Consider the following 22,340-nt stretch of genomic DNA (forward strand, 5'->3'; position numbering starts at 1 on the left):
ATTTTGTGTTAGTGTACAAGTGTGTTTGATATTTTGTTTTGGGGAAGAACATTATTCCAGTAAATAAGAGGAAAACTACATGTTCTGTTTGTTACTCCAGTAATATTAGCTATATCCCATGATAACATTGTTCACACAGCCAAAAACCTACCTCAGTACAATGTACTACCTTATGTGACAATATCTTCTTTATCATTACTACAGAGATTAATTAATACTTATCAAAATATTGTATTTAATTCATCAATAAAAATCAGATGCAACACAGTTATGTCTTCAATGTGAACGTAAGAAGGGATTGTTATATTTAAGACAGCTATTCAGTCGAAATTCACACAAATCCCATTGTGATAACTGTTAAATGTCTGTGAATGAAGTGTTTGTATTTGACACTCACCTGTTCGGAGTCGTTAGACAGCCGGACGTACTTGCCCTCCTGGTTCACCTCGAGGATCTTGATGTCTCCTATAGCACTGTCAATGTGATAATCCATGGAGAATGTATAAGTCACAATTAACACAAATATCGTTACACACCTATAACATCAGGTACAACACATGGCTTTTACTTGGTCGTATCAAGTCACTATGTGAAATGGCATGCATGCATTTTCAGTTTTGAGATATAGGTATTGTGTATATATACAAACTGCTCCCGCCCCGCACAATGCTGGTTTCTATGTAAACTTCTCGGTATTGATTTACACGCCAGGCACACTGATCACATATCACCAATCAAATGAATACTACCGAACAGTTTAATACTATAACAATTGCTGTATAGGGTAACACACTTACAGAGGGATAAAACTTCAATGATTTAATAAACGTAATGTCATTCAAATCCTGGAGGTCTTATGAACGGATCAAGGTACCATTGAGCCTCGTACGACCCAGCCGTTCTGTCACACACAGGGGTAGTCACAGGCACTTGGCATGGGTTTACCGTAAATGGTATTGATCTCCAATACACCCGCTCTAAACAGCTCATCGGATGTAAACTGTAAATTTTAACAATTAACTGAATGCAGCAGACTTTGCTTACTGTTAGACACCACGAAGGTATCTATAGGTACCTAAACTAGGATCTGATACCTTATCAATCTAACTCCTTGTAATCCTGAATGTTTTGTTCAACTCTGAAATACCTTGGTTATAATAATTTTAAATATATTTGTACACAAAGCATTGTGTTTTTCTGTCTACAAAAACCTGTCTACCTAGTGATACCTCTTCATCATGAAGTTTGGAATACAAAAAGTATTGATTTCCTGTGTAACTAGATGGTAAAATATTTCATTGGTTTACATCGAACATGGATCAAAAGGATTCCTCAAACATTTGCAATGATAAATCATACAAAATGTATTATACACATTGTGACAACCATGGGTTTATGGAGGTTATTGATACAGATACAAACAATTCAATACATTACCCTGTCCCTACACAACATTTAATAGCTATCTGGCACCACCGCCATTATCATGTATATGTTAATACAACCATGTGTATCTTCACTCGGGCTCAGTGACCATACATATATACATACTGGCAGCAGAACTTAAAGTCTAAATGAAACAGGACGGAAACTGTACACCAATCGTAAATCAATAAGTAGAAAAACGGAATTCCCTTCCGTTTTTCTACTTATTGATTTACGATCCAAATGACACAACATGAACAGAAATTTTGTTTCTAAATGTCTAAAAGAATCGAAATTTTCATTAAAAAATATATTGAAAGTCTCAATTGCCCTTAGATATTGATTCAGCAACAGTATCAATTTTACATACTGATCTATATATCGTACCTGGTATATACTGACCGATACATTGTACCTGGTATATACTGACCGATACATTGTACCTGGTATATACTGACCGATACATCGTACCTGGTATATATACTGACCGATACATTGTACCTGGTATATACTGACCGATACATTGTACCTGGTATATACTGACCGATACATTGTACCTGGTATATACCTCACCCAATGTTATATTTTTATATCAAAGCTTGTGTACCTTTACCACAGTTTCTGTACTAAAGCTTTGTATCACATGGAGATTTATCAACACAACAAGAGAATACTGGTAGCAGAAAGTGGTCACACAGCTTAGTGTAAATACTTTAATCAGCTAATCTCTGTCCACCACTATCCAGGTTATACACCGCCCAATACGCTGGATAATTTACCATGCTGATACCTGCTTTTATTACCAATATGGAATATAAGGGTACTTAGCAATATCAACAAGGCTTTCTGATAAATGAAATAAAAAAAAATATGACCACTGACTTAGCCAAAACACCTGTGACATGATACTTGAATATATAACCCAAGCAGATTTAACTGGGAGTGTGGGCTTTACGATACCCCACACTATCTGTTCCTATAATATCATAGTGTTGTAGATATGGCAATAAATGCCCTGACCATGATGTTCCTTCAAATTAAGTCTGACATCCATACTTAAAACAGTAGCCAAGGTATCCTCCAGAAACTTATAACCCTACACTGTTTGTATAACTTAGGGCAATAGTAAGGTTACAGTGAGACAATTGTATTACCCGTCACATGTTGCTCGAACATAACATGTACCCTTATTATAAAACAGTAGCCAAGGTATCCTCCAGAAACTTATAACCTTATAACCCTACACTGTATGTATAACTTAGGGTCATAGTAAGGTTACAGTGAGACAATTGTATTACCCGTCACATGTTGCTAGAACATAACGTACCCTTATAACTACATCAAGTCTGACATCTATATAAAAAACAGTAGCCAATTCATCCTCCATACCCCTACACTGTCTGTAAAACGTAGGGTCATATTGAGGTTACAGTGAACCAATTTAGTTACACAACACATATTTCTTGAAAATAATGTTGCTTGAAAATAATATACCTTAACATCAAATTTGAAATCCAATACATGAAATGGTAGCTAAGATATGTTCAGAAACCTATATTACATTTTAATAAACTATTTGAGGTTATCTTTACATGATGTACCTTAGTAATTTATACAAAGTTTGAATCCCATTCTTGACATTGTAATATGATTTTTTATCATTACCTTATTAATTTTAATTTTAATTTAGATGAATATTGTTGTAAGGGATATTTTTTCATTTGTTTTTATTTAATCATCTATATCAAACAGTCTTTATAACATGGTGCATTTGTAGATCAAACCAATATCTGGCTCATTAGTACTATCATATATTTTTAAAATTTAAATTTCTGAAATGTGATTCCTCAATTTTACATCTATTAGTTGGCACACGACAGAATAACAGCATTCTTATCTGCGTAAGAGGATATATACATGGCCCAGGAAGGTACCCTAAGCCAACACTGCCCGGTAACCCGACAGGGATCGGTAGACCCTGTAACCCGACACAGGGATCGGTAGATAAGAACAGATCTTAATTAAAACAATGTTAAAGGGGCTGGTCGGGGAAAAAAATTATAAAATAAATGGGTCTAAATGCGTTCTCTGGCCTTCCAAAAGTTATACCACGGCAATATGATGGTCGAGTTCTGCTTGCAATGTCCAGTTTTGACCACTGAATCTCGGGGAAGCCCCGCGTAAATTTAGCGCAGATCTATTTATATATGTCACGTGGTTGTTTTGAAAGTGAGGCAGTGAAGATAACAACAATAGCACGCCGTCATGTGCCATGTCGGACTCAACTAGCAGACAAGACAGTAATACTATACGTAAATAATTGTTTTCAAAGGTCATGTATGATGCAAGTGTAGTATTCCTACCCTATGTTGTTGTTATATATAACGGTATTGATACCTCGTGCCTGTCATGACTTTTGCATGCATCTTTTTCTTTCGCCGCAATGTTTACATTTGGCCTTGCTGATGACGCGCGTGCAGTAAAATTACATCACTGATCTGGGTCAATTGAGAGTTTTAGACTGTCAGGTGACGATTTAGGATTTCTTTAATATAATTATAATTTTTACTCTTAGGGAGTGAATTTCAGCAAAATTTGTATCGGTATATTTCATAAGAAGGTATTTTAAACATGTGTATGCCATTTTAGCAAATATGACATTTTTTCCCCCGACCAGCCCCTTTAACTCTGTACACTGTTTTTCAAGGAAAAACTGAGATGTGTCGCTTACCAGATGTGGAATGGAATAATACTATAATAGTTACTGAGTTGTGCTTGATTGCTTTAAAGTATGTAAATTAATCAATTTCTGATCTTACCTGACATAGCTACAATTCTTATTTCCATTAATCTTATTTTTATCATGCTGATTATGGTAGGTATAGATTTCATCATGATGCAGTAGAGCGGAAAAACTATGCTTATTATTGTAACTTAGTACAAATCTATATAAGCATATATAAACTATATAAAGTATAAACTAAGTACATCTAATAAGTTATAAAAATTTGATTATACAAAATTGAGCTAAAAAAATGAATAAGAAATCTAGAAAGACAGAATATATTTGAAGAAGACTGTTAAAAGTAAAGTTAGAAGATTGAGATATAGCTGTGATTGTGTAAGTTAGAGCTCATGCATTGTCAGGCACTAACGGTGAAGAGTCTGTGCTATTTACCAGAACAGACATTTGTTGGTTAATGCTAGCAATAACAAGGCTAAGTGACAGTTTTATCAGATTCTACAGTTCTACTACAATTCAGATAAATCTTAGTCTAAAATATGTATTCTTTTCATGTCAAATTATTTGAAATTTGAAAGTTAGAACATGGAGATTATGTTAAGCAAGAAAACTACTCTACTTAATCTTCAATAAGATTTATCAGTTTGGAAATATGTTAAATCACAGTACATGTAGTCACGACAAAGGGACCAGTAGTCACAGCTTGACAAAGGGACCAGTAGTCACAGCTTGACACAGGGACCAGCAGTCACAGCGTGACAAAGGGACCAGTAAGCACAGCTTGACAAACGGACCAGCAGTCACAGCTTGACAAAGGGACGAGTAGTCACAGCTTGACAAAGGGACCAGTTGTAACAGCTTGACAAAGGGACCAGTAGTTACAGCTTGACAAAGGGACAAGAAGTCACAGCTCGACAAAGGGACCAGTAGTTACAGCTTGACAAAGGGACCTGTAGTAACAGCTTGACAAAGGGCCCAGTAGTTACAGCTTGACAAAGGGACCAGTAGTAACAGCTTGACAAAGGGACCAGTATTCACAGCTTGACAAAGGGACCAGTAGTCACGACAAAGGGACCAGTAGTCACAGCTTCACAAAGGGACCAGTAGTCACAGCTTGACACAGGGACCAGCAGTCACAGCTTGACAAAGGGACCAGTAGTTACAGCTTGACAAAGGGACCAGTAGTAACAGCTTGACAAAGGGCCCAGTAGTTACAGCTTGACAAAGGGACAAGAAGTCACAGCTCGACAAAGGGACCAGTAGTTACAGCTTGACAAAGGGACCAGCAGGAACAGCTTGACAAAGGGCCCAGTAGTTACAGCTTGACACAGGGACCAGCAGTCACAGCTTGACAAAGGGACCAATAGTCACAGCTTCACAAAGGGACCAGCAGTCACAGCTTGACAACGGGACCAGTAGTCACAGCTTGACAAAGGGACCATCAGTCACAGCTTGACAAAGGGACCAGTAGTAACAGCTTGACAAAGGGGCCAGTAGTTACAGCTTGACAAAGGGACCAGCAGGAACAGCTTGACAAAGGGCCCAGTAGTTACAGCTTGACAAAGGGACAAGAAGTCACAGCTCGACAAAGGGACCAGTAGTTACAGCTTGACAAAGGGACAAGTAGTTACAGCTTGACAAAGGGACCAGTAGTAACAGCTGGACAAAGGGACCAGTAGTCACAGCTTGACAAAGGGCCCCGCAGTCACAGCTTGACAAAGGGACCAGTAGTGACAGCTTGACAAAGGGACCAGCAGTCACAGCTTGACAAAGGGTCCAGTAGTCACAGCTTGACAAAGGGACCAGTAATCACAGCTTGACAAAGGGACCAGTAGTAACAGCTTGACAAAGGGGCCAGTAGTTACAGCTTGACAAAGGGACCAGTAGTTACAGCTTGACAAAGGGACCAGTAGTAACAGCTTGACAAAGGGCCCAGTAGTTACAGCTTGACAAAGGGACCAGTAGTTACAGCTTGACAAAGGGACCAGTAGTCACAGCTTGACAAAGGGACCAGTAGTCACAGCTTGACAAAGGGACCAGTAGTCACAGCTTGACAAAGGGACCAGTAGTCACGACAAAGGGACCAGTAGTCACAGCTTCACAAAGGGACCAGCAGTCACAGCTTGACAAAGGGACCAGCCCGTTTTAAAACGTTGTGACATGTTTGATATGTACATTGTTTGTGTATAAAGTAAAACTATGATATACTACTATATTATTTTATGAAAATTGATATGCCTTTGGCTAAACATTATAATGTATAATTGGGAAATTTCTAGCAAATTGAAACAAAGTAAGAAATATATCTTTAAAACCATGTCCCGTGAGAGATGTAAAACATCCTACTTCCTTCATGCATTAAGACTTAAGTTTGTCTAGCCTTTCCCAATGTCAATAACTGAGGTATAGGTATACACCTGAGCTAAACTTTATGATTTGGTCAAAGAAAACCTGCTCACCCACACAATCAAGCTCAAGAGTTACTTCCCTTGCCATAACCTTTTAAATGTATAGATTTCATGTGAATTTTTCTTAAAGTGGAAGTTCAATTATTTCAGTTCATGTGAATTATATTTAAGTTTTATTTTTTCATGTAAATGAAATTTGGATTTATTTTATCTGAAGATCGTGTGAATTTTCATTCATTTAGATTTAAAGTGAATTACAACTGATGGGATTTTATTACATTCCTATGTGGATTTCTCGCGAAATTTATTCAGGTTTTATTTGTCAGTGTGAATTTTGTGTACATTTTTTTTTTTTTTTTTTAATCCAAATTTAATCTTTATTTCACTTATTCATTTCATATTGATTTTTCCCAATTATAATCTGCATGAATATCATTCAATTTTGTTTTCATAACAACTTCAATTCATGCCAATTTCATTTGAATTCTTATTTAATTAACTTAATTTCCAGGTGATTTTTTTTTCATATGAATTATAATTGAATATATTTAAAAGGATTTGAATTCATTGGGAATTAATTTTCAGGATAAGTTTATTTCAAATGAATTGTCTTTGCATATTTAGATTTTCTTCCATAAGAATTTTAGGTGAAATTCAGGCAAATTTAAATTCATGTGAATTTCAAGTAGATATTTTTTTCATGTACTTAATCACATTAATTTTTTTTCTTGTTTACTTCATTTTCATATCTTATCATGTTTACTTCTATTTTGCATGAATTTTCACATGATTTTAATAATATATTATATTTCATTTTAAGGCATTTTGTTTCTTGTGACTTGCATTTTTATGTAAATACAAGATGTATATACTTCTCACAGATTCTAACTTACTGGTAAGTGAATTTCGTTAGTCTATCTTTCATGTGAATTTTGATATCTGAATCTGAGTTCAAGTGAATTATTTTTAATCTGGATTTCATGTGAGAAAGCATGCCTGTTTCCCCTCCACCTCCCTAGCAATAGGATATAACATACATTTTTAAGATTTATTGCCTGTGAGATGACTGCTGTATAAAAAGATTTAAATTTTATAATACAATAAAAATGTATTAGATATGTGGGGAAAAACCCACGAAATATTCACAAAACAAATGTTCTGCAAAATTTCATAGAGTTAACTAGAACTACTGACACTTTATAGTGTCACACACACTGTTAAACCCATTCCTACATTTGTTCTATAAACTGTGAAAGCTTGACCCTAGATCATTTAAGTGCTCTTCACTAAGTATTCATATACTTGAATTAAGATTTGATTAAATATCTAATACATAGCATGCATACACGATATGTTAATGACTGTCCTGTGGACATGCGGGCAGTGGTGGGCAGGTCCTATTTGACCACTCCTTACCTGGCGTAGTAGTACTGTTCACCACACAATTTGCGTTTTAACTTGCCTTTCTGGGTTTTCTTACCCCGACTGTGAGATAGATACCACAAATTTGGTCAAATACATACTCGACATATCATATCTATTTTTTACAATACACTCTTCCAGTTTCTGAACTCATTCTATCAGCATCTGTTGATCTGGTTGCTTACAGGCTAATATAACCAAATTAATCATCATGAATATTTTGGAAATACTTATAATTAAGCTGTGCATAATCTGTGATACATGCTAACATCAAGTGTCAAACTCTTCGATCAAGTGTCAGATGTCCACTGTCTACTAACAGACATCTGAGTAATTCTATAGGTAACCATGTGTCAGATGTCCACTGTCTACTAACAGACAACTGAGGAGTTCTATAGGTAACCAAGTGTCACATGTCCACCGTCTACTAACAGACATCTGAGCAATTCTATAGGTAACCATGTGTCATATGTCCACTGTCTACTAACAGACAACTGAGTAATTCTATAGGTAACGACGTGTCAGATGTCCGATGTCTACTAACAGACAACTGAGTAGTTCTATAGGTAACCACGTGTCAGATGTCCACTTTCTACTAACAGACAACTGAGTAATTCTATAGGTAACGACGTGTCAGATGTCCGATGTCTACTACCAGACAACTGAGTAGTTCTATAGGTAACCACGTGTCAGATGTCCACTTTCTACTAACAGACAACTGAGTAATTCTATAGGTAACGACGTGTCAGATGTCCGCTGTCTACTAACAGACAACTGAGTAGTTCTATAGGTAACCACGAGTCAGATGTCCACTGTCTACTAACAGACAACTGAGTATTTCTATAGGTAACCAAGTGTCACATGTCCACTGTCTACTAACAGACAACTAAGTAGTTCTATAGGTTACCACATGTCAGATGTCCACTGTCTACTAACAGACAACTGAGTAGTTCTATAGGTAACCACGTGTCACATGTCCACTGTCTACTAACAGACAACTGAGTAATTTTATAGGTAACGACGTGTCAGATGTCCACTGTCTACTAATAAACAACTGAGTAATTCTATAGGTAACCAAGTGTCACATGTCAACTGTCTACTAACAGACAACTGAGTCATTCTATAGGTAACCAAGTGTCACATCTCCACTGTCTACTAACAGACAACTGAGATGTCCACTGTCTACTAACAGACACCTGAGTAATTCTATAGGTAACCAAGTGTCACATGTCCACTGTATACTAACAAACTACTGAGTAGTTCTATAGGTAACCACGAGTCAGATGTCCACTGTCTACTAACAGACACCTGAGTAATTCTATAGGTAACCAAGTGTCACATGTCCACTGTATACTAACAAACTACTGAGTAGTTCTATAGGTAACCACGTTTCAGATGTCCACTGTCTACTAACAGGCAACTGAGTAGTTCTATAGGTAACCACGTTTCAGATGTCCACTGTCTACTAACAGACACCTGAGTAATTCTATAGGTAACCAAGTGTCACCTGTCCACTGTCTACTAACTGACAACTGAGTAGTTCTATAGGTAACCACGTTTCAGATGTCCACTGTCTACTAACAAACCACTGAGTAATTCTATAGGTAACCAAGTGTCACATCTCCACTGTCTACTAACAGACAACTGAGATGTCCACTGTCTACTAACAGACACCTGAGTAATTCTATAGGTAACCAAGTGTCAAATGTCCACTGTCTACTAACAGACAACTGAGATGTCCACTGTCTACTAACAGACACCTGAGTAATTCTATAGGTAACCAAGTGTCACATGTCAACTGTCTACTAACAGACAACTGAGTCATTCTATAGGTAACCAAGTGTCACATCTCCACTGTCTACTAACAGACAACTGAGAAATTATATAGGTAACCATGTGTCAGGTGTCCACTGTCTACTAACAGACAACTGAGTCATTCTATAGGTAACCAAGTGTCACATGTCCACTGTCTATTAACAGACAACTGAGTAGTTCTATAGGTTACCATGTGTCAGATGTCCACTGTCTACGAACAGACAACTGAGTAATTATATAGGTAGCCATGTCTCAGATGTCCACTGTCTACTAACAGATAACTGAGTAATTCTATAGGTAACCACGTGTCAGATGTCCACTGACTACTAACAGACAACTGAGTAATTATATAGGTAACCATGTGCCAGATGCTAGTTACCATACCATCTAACAATGGACACAACACAGAATAAATGTTTTTGTGAAAAATCATTCAAGCTAGTCCCTTTCTTTTCCTTCATCTCGTTTTATGCCATTATTCTCTTGCTTTCATATGTAAATAGTCCCTTTCTTTTCCTTCATCTCGTTTTATGCCATTATTCTCTAGCTTTCATATGTAAACATTTTACAACACAACAGCCAACAAGTAGCAACACATCTACAGTCAAAAGGGGAAATTAAAATTAAATTAAAACATTGGTCTTATGGAAAATTTTACATACTGTATAGCAGTTATATTTTGCGGGGGTTTTAATTTTGCTATATTCGTGCTTTGACTAATATCCGCGAATTCTAAACACCAGCGAAATTATCGAAAATGTTAACCACTTTTACAGACCTTATCACAACATGTTATAACCTAACAACTAGGCAGTCCATGTAAAAACAACGCTTACATATCGGTGGCTACAACATATTCATGTGTACACAGTAGGTGATTAATTGATTACAGTTTACTACTACAAACGTACATACACATTTGATTTTCTTTCGAGTGAAGTCACACTCTGGATTAGTGTATTCAATTGGTTTACCTGTTTTTTGAGGTTTAACCCTTAAATGATGACACTTAAAATACTTTGCACGACACATGGGATTCGGGTATTTATCCCCCGTGAATATGTACGCAATACGAAACCGCGAAATATTGACCCCACAAATTTAAAGCGCTATACAGTACTTATATCTGTGTGAAGAAGAGGTGAGCGACAACACAATTCAAAATTCTAATTAACAACTCTTAGCTGATACGGACATGTGGATGATAAAATGGTTATAATATGATTTCCAGTGAGGGGTAGAAATAAAGTGCTTGCGGGAAGTAATGTTTATACCGAAGCATCAACAAAGCATAACAGTCAATTATGGAAAAGCCAAACCAAACCATTCGTTATTGATTTTCATTAAAGTTCCACTTCCTTAAATCAAAATCACATCTAAGATATAATATCCCGAAATTATAAAAAAATCCCTCTCAAGCTTTTTATGCAGATCTGGAACCTCATTTTGAAGCCATATGTTGATGACCTCCACGAACATTGTTTTTCAGAGTCTCTTATAATTATTGATGATTGTGGTATTTGTTCACCGTCTATTTCTCATTATCCTTAAACGTCAGCATATGACATAATGCTTCAGGCCTCCGAAATTAAAGCACAAATTCTGAGCACAAAAATGAAATCAAATTACAGATTTTTGGTAGTTACTGAGGGTAAAAAATTAGTAATTAAATAATAAATCTAATAAGTAACAGGATGATGAAAACTGACGATGTGTAGGTTGTACCTATTAGTGAACGCTGCGTTGTCAGGAGATTCACGCTCCAGGATCTCCACACTCCCACTTTGGCTGCAAATTTGCAAAAATTGCCACAAATTCAAACCTTTTGATTTTTCTAAACTTTTCTGACCTAACTGTGGTATGTAATTGTGTTGTAAATAGTAACTTTGTTTACAAATTCTATAATAGAATAAATATTGCATACTCATTTCTTCAACACCATCTCCTATTTCTTTGCATGCTAAATCCAGAATAGTTTTGGAGATCTTATGTATAGAAAACTTCCTGACAGCAATATTCCTATGCCCATATGTAGTATTTCTATCTGGTTAGTAGACATTTACCAAAACATGTATCACCTCAACCATTCAGTTACAGTGATATCAGGAGTACATAGAAAGGGTGAAGTTACCAGAAACCCACACGAATGAAACGTTATCTCATTGAATGATACCAGTGATAAGCCCACCCCTCTGTTAATAAGGATCTACAGATGAAGGCTATATCTTGAATCCAACATTCCAGTATAAATAGGGTTGAAATCAACAATAAACCTAGAAATTATCTGAACTTTTGAAGGACTAGGTCCTCTTTCTTTGGTTTAATACAAATTTAATCAAGATTTGTTGTCTAACTTAACAGGGAAAACATGGCTAAAACAAGTAAAAAAAAAAGATATTTGCTAACCAGCTTTTGTCAAATCAGGGGCCCAGGCTTATCACAGGTAAACGATTAGACATAAGTTGTACATGTAAAGATGGATACCGTTGATAGTTACACTAAGATACAACTGCCCACATTTTACAAGTAATATAAGACTTGGTTAATTGAGGTGGCTTACCTGGAGGTGGAGGTGTTATAGTCGTGGTATGTCGATGTTGGCTGTCGTTCGGTGGGACTACTTTTTGGGCGTACTTGTGTGTAAAGTGTCTCTCGTGTAAGATCTTGAAACATTTCATCAAAGTAGTCCTTTCCCTGACCTAGACTGGCAGGTACAAGGCCTGACGCTGTGATCCTCCCTTGGTTACTATGACCAGAGGCTGGAAACAACGGGAGATAATCAAGTTCAAGTCCCACTAACTAACACAAACAGTACAAATTCTATTTTGATGAAATGGCCATTGTCAAGATCATTTCAAATAAAAAAAAAATCTGAAAATTAATACAGAGTTATTAAGAAACCAGTGTGAATCAGACCAACTAGCTGGTTCTGTTTAATTTCCTTTGAAATGGCAAATTGAACCTGAAATCTGAAAACCTGTCTGAAACATTTGCTTCTGACAGTATTTAGTGGATTACTTTCTCTACATCATACAAATACACCAATAACTCCACCTAAATCTTTATTTCATTTTTTTATGACAACTTCTTCTGACAAGATATCTCATATGCAATGCCATAAACCAGTAATTCTCTAAAAATCATCTTTACTTCTTTCTGACCAATGGTAACGTATTCATTCACCAATGAAAAATTAACACACACAAACATGTACAGTTCTAACACATGCAATCTTATGACCAAATTAGCAGATCTACTCACCAGGGTGATTTTCCATCTTTATATTGATACATAGTATATTGTTCAGGTCTTACACATACATGTAATGTAATTATAAATGGTAAAATGGTTTATATACAGTTACATAATGTCTGTACTATCATACTTTTAATTGGTGGTGGGCAGATCAGAACACAAACGGATGCAGCAATCAATATATACTTCAACTCATGCATTTATAGAGCAAGTGATTTCAATATATTTAGCAGTGATGTCTGGTGTTTAAAGCGTGACGTTATCAAATCATTTATACTTAAAAATATAACAAGATATTTTAGGAACTTTTCTTCATTATGATGAATACTGCAATGCTATTGCTATTACATCGTCTATTGTAACATGTATAAAAAATAAAAAAATCTGAAAATAACCCTTTCTTTGGCAAGTAACATAATAGCTTTTCAGACTATTTCAGTTGAGGAATTTTTACTTTGTCATCTTTAAGGTGTATGGTATAAGTTTCCCTGTTATCTTTGTAGTCAAGAGTTAAAATTTCACTCATCTTTAATTTGCTCTATTTTGTGAGAATATTAATAAACAGAGTACAGAGTAATTGATACTGGAATAAATAGACTTGTCTCGCCCCTAATTAAAAAGTAATCAAACAGGTGAGAATCTGTCAACACTAACTAAGAGATAGGTGAGAATCTGTCTACACTAACTAAGAGATATGTTGTCAGCATTCGTGGACCTACCACTGTGACCTAGGTAACGGGAATAACTCGGAGTCACATAGCTCACATGGCGGGGGGCATACATGTAGCCAGCAGGCTTATACCTTGGGTAAATATAAAATTTCTCTGAAATATAAATGTCCAATATACAGTGTCTATGGTATAATATTCCAGTATGATCTCATATGATTTATAAATACTGGACATATAGAAAGCATCACTATTCTAATGGAGTTATCTCCCTTTATTAAAGTGGTCCCTTGACTTTAATTTTTGATTACCTAGTAGTGTACAAAAAGTTACTTCAAAAACAGATAAAATGAAATTCTTGTGAGCTGTTTTGACATAAACAGCAATTTAATTGATTATATATCCATAGTTTATAGTAAAATCACATGTATGTGAATAAGATGACTATTTTTATGTTTATTTGCCAGAAGAAACATTGCGATCACAAATCCAAAGCTTCAAGAATTTATCCTTATATAAATGTGCTAGGGACAAAGGGTTGTTAATATTTCTGTTTAGACTTTACATTGGGTTTAGCATCCTATTTACAGCTAAGGTCGTTTAAGGACGTGCCTCCGTGTGTATAGTGTGTGCTGGAGGCAGTATGCTGCTGTATTTGCCTCCCTGCGATAATGTGGATCTGATGCTGCCTTTAGAATGCTAACTCACTGAAATACCATGCCGACGTCACCCGGCACAGTATTCCACTTGGTCCCATTATACTGACAACGAGTTAACCAGTTGTTGCAATTACCCTAAATGTTAAATATTATGATAGCTATCATTTTTAAGGACTTTGGTATGCCCCAGGGGACAAACCCTTTGCCTTCTTCACTTTGGCACACATTCAACACTAAGGGGGATCGTTTCTTCTGTTAATTCAAATCCTCACCAACCCTCACCAAAATTTAAGTATACAGGAAAACAATCTTATTTATAGTACTTTTTGAAACACAATTTCCATTCAAGAACTGTTACTAATGTTAAATACTTAGATACCTTACATACATCCTTCACACGCTTAACTGAGTTTGTAGTAATGGATATGTAAGAAGAATCCCCTACAGACATAGACAAAAGTTAATCAAAGGAATAGAAGTCTGTCTTTACCTGGGGCTGACTTGACTCTGACTACTGGGCCAACAGGTCGCGGCGTTATAGGTGGTGATGGTTCTATCTGTAGGCGATTCATACTGGGTGTGGCCTCATATGTGTAACGTGTAGCACTAGGAATGTCAGGGGAGGTGGCCATGGTTTCATATTCTTGTTTGGCTAGAGTTGAGGACACAACAGGATCAAGCATCTCTGTCTGTAGAACCATAGAATCCGGGCCCAACTCATGTAGCTGTGTGTAGGCTGACATGACTGGGGGAGCTGGGGAGATAGGAGGAGCTGATGGGGTCAAAGGTCGCATGGCGGCAGTGTATGCCACAGTAACTGGCGTAGTTGTGGTTTGTTGCGTAGTAAATACAGAAGAGTTACAAAGTCTGAAACATAATAAAATGTTAAAGATAAATCTATTCTACTCTGATTGAAACATTGCAGATAAAAGTACTTCCGCAGTCTGCGTAAGATATTCTGAACCATTATAGGTCAGTCTATTCTACACTGACATCTTATTGAAGTCATATATCATCACGAGTTAACAAAATACAGATATATAATAATTCATATTGAAGACTTCGACTTCATCACATATGCTGCACTTCAGGACTAAATGGGGGTCCAGATTGATAAAGATATTCAATAAAACCGCAAACAAGGGAGGTAATCAAGGCTTAAAGATAAATGATTGCCAGTCTATGATGTACCAGGTAATGTACAAAGTTAGATCTGAATGTGTCTAACATTTAAAAAAAGATTTGTAAGATGTATACTTGGTACTGTGGTGTGTTACACGGAGTAAATACCTGTAATACACTCTGTAAATACCTGCAATATACTGAGTACATACCTGTAATATACTGAGTACATACCTGTAATATACTGAGTACATACCTGTAATATACTGAGTACACACCTGTTATGTACTGAGTACATAAATGTTATATACTGAGTACACACCTGTAATATACAGAACATATACCTGTAATATGCTGAGTACATCATTAACATACCTATAACACATATATTAAGTACATACTGTTAAAGGAGAACTAAGAACTTACCTGCGCTCCTCCTCCTCCAGTAGAACTTTCATGGCCTCGATCTCGGCCTTCAGTGGAAGACTGGTGTCTCTCGACACATTTGCTTCCCTCATTTTGACAATAAGTAAATCTTGGACTTCCCGGAATTTCTTTTCCATGACTTGGATCTGTTCCGCAGATCTATATCGTTCTTGCTGTAACATTTCTTCAGCCGATTTCTTTTGGTGTTCCAACATTTGTATCTATTAACAAGTACACAAATAAATAACTGTACAAACAAATGCCTTCAGTAACGTGAGTGATCACTGATGGAGATGTTAAGAAAAAATAAAGATAAATATGCGATGGTTTGAAGTACCTTAATTTTCCTGAATATTTACTTTCTTTTTGTCAGTATATGATACAGCAAACCGAAAAAACATTCATCAAAACATATAACTAATTAATCTTGCTGATATTTGTCAGTATAAAACATATAAATAAGTAAAAGAACTGTTTTCCTACAAAATCCATTGGGAAACTGTTTTATCTATAATGTTTGCTTGATTGACACGGCTGAATGCAAGGGTATTTTACTCCCAGGAAAGATATGTCCTTAAAAAATATTCTGGTCTATAAATTTACTGCCATATCAATTTGCTATAAGTATAATACATTACCATGTGTAGGTACCAAATTATATACAGTAATGAAGATGGTAAATGAAAGTACAATTTGTATTGTGTTGTACTTAAATTCATCAAACATCAATTTTAATCTTCAGCAAATTCTTATCGTCTTTAAATTATAATTTAATAAAATCATAAGTATTCTGAATCTTCAAACATCTCTGATTATAAGCTTCAGCCTGTTGTGATAACATAACATAATATTGTGTACCTGTCCCTCAAGGGAGGTAATCCTGGCCTTGAACTCTCCTGTAGCCCCTAGGAGTTCAGACTTCTCTCGGTTGCTCCGTTCTACTGTCTGAGCATCATTGTCCATCTGGACCTTCAGTGAGTTTAACTGAGGACATAACATTAACACTTTATTATCTAAGTGTCTGTCTGGTCCAACAGAGAGTTAAGACACTGACATTTTTATCTATTATATGATATATCTAAAATCCATCTTCAACAGTTGCTACATTGAACACTGAACCAAAAACCAAAATAATGTGCTCCATATACCCCGCGGTATACCATTTCAGTCCTAGGCAGTTGTAATGTGTTTAACAGAACTATTTATACTTACATTGCGGGCAAACTCATTTTCAGAATTGAGCTTGTACTGGGAAAGTTCCTCCTCCGCAGCCTCCCTGACCTGACGAATCATCTCGGGTACAGTGGTGTCTGTCTTACTCAGGTCCCGCACACGACCTTCCAGGGACAAGATGGTGGCTGTCGATATGTTCAGGCGTTCACGGGCCTCATTCAGTTGCTGGTTGAACACTTGCTCATTGAATTCAATCTTCTTTATTAACTGACTCATCTTGTCTTCACATTCTTGTCTAACCAACTGCTCCTTCTCATATCTGTAAAAAGACAGGGAAAGTTCACCATATGTTTAACAGATCTAGGTGATTTATCAAAGCCAGGCTTTCTCCGAGATATTGTTACATACACTGTACCTTACAGTGTGTAAAATTCAAATTCATAATTATATCAGGCGTGATATTACCCCCTCCTAAAGACCAGACCTGTGGACTTACCAGTAAGCACCAATAACATATACATGAATATAGGATACACCCCAATGTGTAGGATAACACCTCTAGACTTGTCATATATCACCATTATTCTGAGGTGTTTTCATCTGTCACAGGTAGGAACTAGATATCTGGGCTTGTCCTAGTTAACACAAGTAAAGACTAGATAGCTGTGCTTGTCCTAGTTAACACAAGTAAAGACTAGATATCTGGGCTTGTCATAGTTAACACAAGTAAGGACTAGATATCTGGGCTTGTCCTAGTTAACACAAGGAAGGACTAGATATCTGGATTTGTCATAGGTAACGCAGTAAGTATTAATTTCTCAGCTTGTTCTAGTTAACACAAGTAGGAACTAAATATCTGGGCTTGTCCTAGTTAACACAAGTAAAGACTAGATAGCTGTGCTTGTCCTAGTTAACACAAGTAAAGACTAGATATCTGGGCTTGTCCTAGTTAACACAATTAAGGACTAGATATCTGGGCTTGTCCTAGTTAACACAAGTTAGAACTAGATATCTGAGCTTGTCCTACTTAACACAAGAAGGACTAGATATCTGGGCTTGTCATAGGTAACGCAGTAAGTATTAATGTCTAAGCTTGTTCTAGTTAACACCAGGAAAGACTAGATATCTGGGCTTGTCCTAGTTAACACAAGAAAGGACTAGATATCTGGGCTTGTCCTAGTTAACAAAAGTAAGGACTAGATATCTGGGCTTGTCCTAGTTAACACAAGTAAGGAATAGATATATGGGCATGTCCTAGTTTACACAAGTAAGGACTAGATATCTGGGCTTGTCCTAGTTAACATAAGTAAGGACTAAACCTCTGGACTGTTCATAAGTAACACAGGTAAGGACTTGCTTCTTGGCTTGTCACAAGTTACACTGATAAAGAGCAAATATCAGTCACAGGTAACACAGGTAGTGACTAGATATCAGAGCTAGTCACAGGTAACACAGGTAGTGACTAGCTATCAGAGCTTGCCACAGGTAGTGACAAGATATCAGAGCTAGTCACAGGTAACACAGGTAGTGACTAGATATCAGAGCTTGTCACAGGTAATACAGGTAGTGACAAGATATCAGAGCTTGTCACAGGTAACACAGGTAGTGACTAGATATCAGAGCTAGTCACAGGTAACACAGGAAGTGACTAGATATCAGAGCTTGTCAAAGGTAACACAGGTAGTGACTAGATATCAGAGCTAGTCACAGGTAACACAGGTAGTGACAAGATATCAGAGCTTGTCAAAGGTAACACATGTAGTGGCTAGATATCAGAGCTTGTCACAGGTAATACAGGTAGTGACATGATATCAGAGCTTGTCACAGGTAACACAGGTAGTGACTAGATATCAGAGCAAGTCACAGGTAACACAGGTAGTGACTAGATATCAGAGCTTGTCACAGTTAAAATAGGTAGTGGCTAGATATCAGAGCTTGTCACAAGTAATACAGGTAGTGACAAGATATCAGAGCTTGTCACAGGTTATGCAGGTAGTGGCTAGATATCAGAGCTTGTCACAGGTAATACAGGTAGTGACTAGATATTAGAGCTTGTCACAGGTAATACAGGTAGTGACAATATATCAGAGCTTGTTACAGGTTATACAGGTAGTGACAAGATATCAGAGCTTGTCACAGGTAATTAAGGTAGTGACAATATGTCAAAGCTTGTCATGGGTTATACAGGTAGTGACTAGATATCAGAGCTAGTCACAGTTAACACAGGTATGAACTAGATATCAGAGCTTGTCACATGTCGCACAGGTAGTGACTAGATATCAGAGCTTGTCACAGGTAACAAAGGTAAGCACTAAACTTCTGGGTGTGTCACAGTTAAAGTAATAGGATTTACATATTTTCCATTAGCTATTTATTATTATGTTGTTACCCACACATGCTGTGTGATCTTTTCTGATCTGAGATACTGATAAGATATTAAGTGTACATGGTACGCCTGCCCCCCGCCCACTCTCTAGAAATCATCATGTCCCTTCTTCACAGGGTTTATAGAATGTAAACTGTTTACATGTATCTAGAGAAGCAGAATCTCTCAGCAATGTCACTTCAGATTATGTAAGATATCTTTATCTAAGTATAAATTTCTTGAAGTGTTTCATTACTGGTTTGTTTAGTCAGGAAATGTGATATGATAATTGGTATCATAACAGAATACATTATGAAATCTAATAAAATCTATTTTACACTGGAACAAGTTATCACTTGTCATCAGCCATTTTAAAACCTACTTAATTTAATATCCTGGTCCAGTGTTATGGTAGAGTTATATAACATGACAATTCTAACATAATGCACTAAACATTCTGGATCATAAGTCTATGATTCACCAAATATACTGGAACAAAAGTGTTATTTACCAAACCTACCAGGGCACAAGTAGAATTTATCAAATCTTCTGGCCCAAAAGTCTATTTTACCAAACCTATCAAGGTCCCAAGTCTAACTCATGGGGGGTCTTAGTCGAATTTATCAAACATGTGGAGCCAAAGTCTAATTCATTAAACCTACAGGGACCCAAATTATATCCACCAAATCTCCTGGGAAAATACACCAGTCACTATATGTTAATTCTTACTGATCATTACGCCTGTAAGATACAGCTAATATTATCTGGTTTCCAGTCATAATTTCCTTCTAAATCCCTTACAAATACTGGACTTCATTTTTCATACACATCTTATGAAAGGAGTTTACCAACAGAATGATACCCCTGTAGGTTTCTCCTGTACTAGACCACTTCAGATAACAGCTAGTGTTTCAGTGTTTACATAAAGTTTTGTAAAAAGCTGTCCTGAAATGAACACTGGCAGCCTGGTACAACAGGTTGTGATCAATAAGGACATCCACTATTTTTCTATTATATGGTTTCATTTTGAACAGCACACAAAAAATAAATGAACTATCATGCATTATGTTGTGTACCTGTCTATATATTTACCTGTATCTAACCAGGTAAGTTACGCTGTGCTGACATCAATTATAAACAAGAGGCCCAGAGGGCCTGTATCGCTCACCTGTTTCTTTTGTTACATGAAACTGACAAATAGGTAAGACCAAATTTGGTAACTAGAACACAAGACATCTTAACACCTCTTAAACAGTTCTGAAGATATTGTTTGAAAATTGATATTTGAATTTAAAGCTGTTAACCCACATTGACCTTTGACTCCCGACTTGCAATTAAAGTTGACCTTTTACTTCATTACTGATATAAAGAAAACAATTCACACAGCTGGTCTACATAACATACCCAACATTATGACTCTAGTCCAAATGGTTCTTAGGATATTGTTGTTTGAAGTTTTTTAAATATTTGACCCCAGTGACCTCGAAAGTAGGTCAAGGTCATTTTAATGAGGAAATTTTATACACTCCATCCCAGGCACCTACCAGCCAAATATCATTACCCTAGGTCCTCCATATCTTCAGAAGAAGTCGTTGAAAAGAAAAAGTTGACAGACGGACGATGGACGCCACAGTACGGCGTAAGCTCTTATGGCCCTTCAGGCCAGGTGAGCTAAAAACTTAATACACCAGACATAAAATGACAAAATAAACAAACACATTATTGAGCAATATGTCGGTGAGATAACCTCACACCTACGTTACACATGAGAAAGAGGAGATAATTAGAATCAAGAAGAATCCTACCTTCGCTTGTAATTTTCGTTTTCTCGTACAAGGTTGTCCATGTCTCTCTGTAGCCGATTGATATCCTCGTACGGCTGACTGGAGGACATCCTGGCATCCTCTAGCTCAGCCTGTAAAGCCACGATCTTTCTCTGACACACATTCACATCATCTGTTATCTTCCTGTTCTTGTCAACCTCAACTGAAAGTCTAGGAAAGAACAAAACATTTTTAAATCACCTTGTTTTTGTCAACTTCTTCTGAATGTCTAGGAAAGAACACAAGATAATGTACGACATGTTAATAACGAGGTCCAAGACACCAAATTAACAGGTGTATCCAGCAATAAGCCCATGTCTGGTAGTAAAGCCACCCATACCTATAGAGGTTTAGTGACAACAAATGCTGTTTCATTGCTGTAATACAGCCAGTCCCTACTTTGAGTCAGAGATTATGTGTTGCCCCCCTGGGCTTATTACTGGATGAAACCAGTGTGTATATAGAATTATATCACCATTATCTTAGTTCCAACAATTAGTTTTTATCCAATTAATGCTAGTTTGTAATGGCTGATTCTTGTAATCTTGTTTCATTGTAGAAATGAACACAGATGATTCCTATTATTTTTTTGTTTTTTTTTGTAGGGATTAACAGGGGTGATCTGCAACTGTATTTAACTCACATTTGCGAAAATTAAACCTGTCTTATCAATAACAAGGTTACCGCGAGCGGTATATAATACGCCCGTCACACATTGAATGAGCAGTTGTTTGTATGATTGAAATATATGAAGTATTTGTGAGTAATTGATATTAAAAGAGAAATAATTCAACATAACTGGTAGATCAATGAGTGCAATACAACATCATGGAACGCATGCATCGCATTTATGAAATCAAGGGGAATAACTCCAATAATTACGGTCGGATACTAATGGTTATCAAACTTGTCCAAGGTTCTACGGTAATTAACCTTGTTGTGAAGTTTGAAGTTAATCCGTTAATAATTACTCGAGATATCGAGCGGACACTGTTTCGGCAAATCCATAAAGGGGCATAACTCCACAAATTATGGT

At 36.6% G+C, this 22,340-nt stretch overlaps 1 protein-coding gene across 9 annotated transcripts in view; it reads right to left on the bottom strand.

The window, feature by feature from the left end:
• The window catches only part of LOC110460435 (lamin-L(II)-like), a 45,970-nt gene that overhangs the window by 14,103 nt on the left and 9,527 nt on the right, over window positions 1-22,340 (bottom strand). For 6 of the 9 annotated variants that reach the window (XM_021513316.1, XM_021513315.1, XM_021513322.1 and 3 more), the window contains exons 4-12: window positions 21,287-21,475; window positions 17,156-17,435; window positions 16,802-16,927; window positions 15,944-16,164; window positions 14,886-15,262; window positions 12,374-12,572; window positions 11,539-11,601; window positions 7,993-8,061; window positions 398-473 (exon numbers count right to left, since the gene is read on the bottom strand). In XM_021513316.1, coding sequence (XP_021368991.1) covers window positions 398-473; window positions 7,993-8,061; window positions 11,539-11,601; window positions 12,374-12,572; window positions 14,886-15,262; window positions 15,944-16,164; window positions 16,802-16,927; window positions 17,156-17,435; window positions 21,287-21,475 — 1,600 coding nt within the window. The remainder of the gene's footprint in view (window positions 1-397; window positions 474-7,992; window positions 8,062-11,538; window positions 11,602-12,373; window positions 12,573-14,885; window positions 15,263-15,943; window positions 16,165-16,801; window positions 16,928-17,155; window positions 17,436-21,286; window positions 21,476-22,340) is intronic. The other 3 variants (XM_021513318.1, XM_021513320.1, XM_021513324.1) reach the window with 3 other exon arrangements.

The sequence above is a fragment of the Mizuhopecten yessoensis genome, unplaced genomic scaffold, assembly GCF_002113885.1.
Source record: "Mizuhopecten yessoensis strain PY_sf001 unplaced genomic scaffold, ASM211388v2 scaffold10401, whole genome shotgun sequence".
Taxonomy (NCBI): domain Eukaryota; kingdom Metazoa; phylum Mollusca; class Bivalvia; order Pectinida; family Pectinidae; genus Mizuhopecten; species Mizuhopecten yessoensis.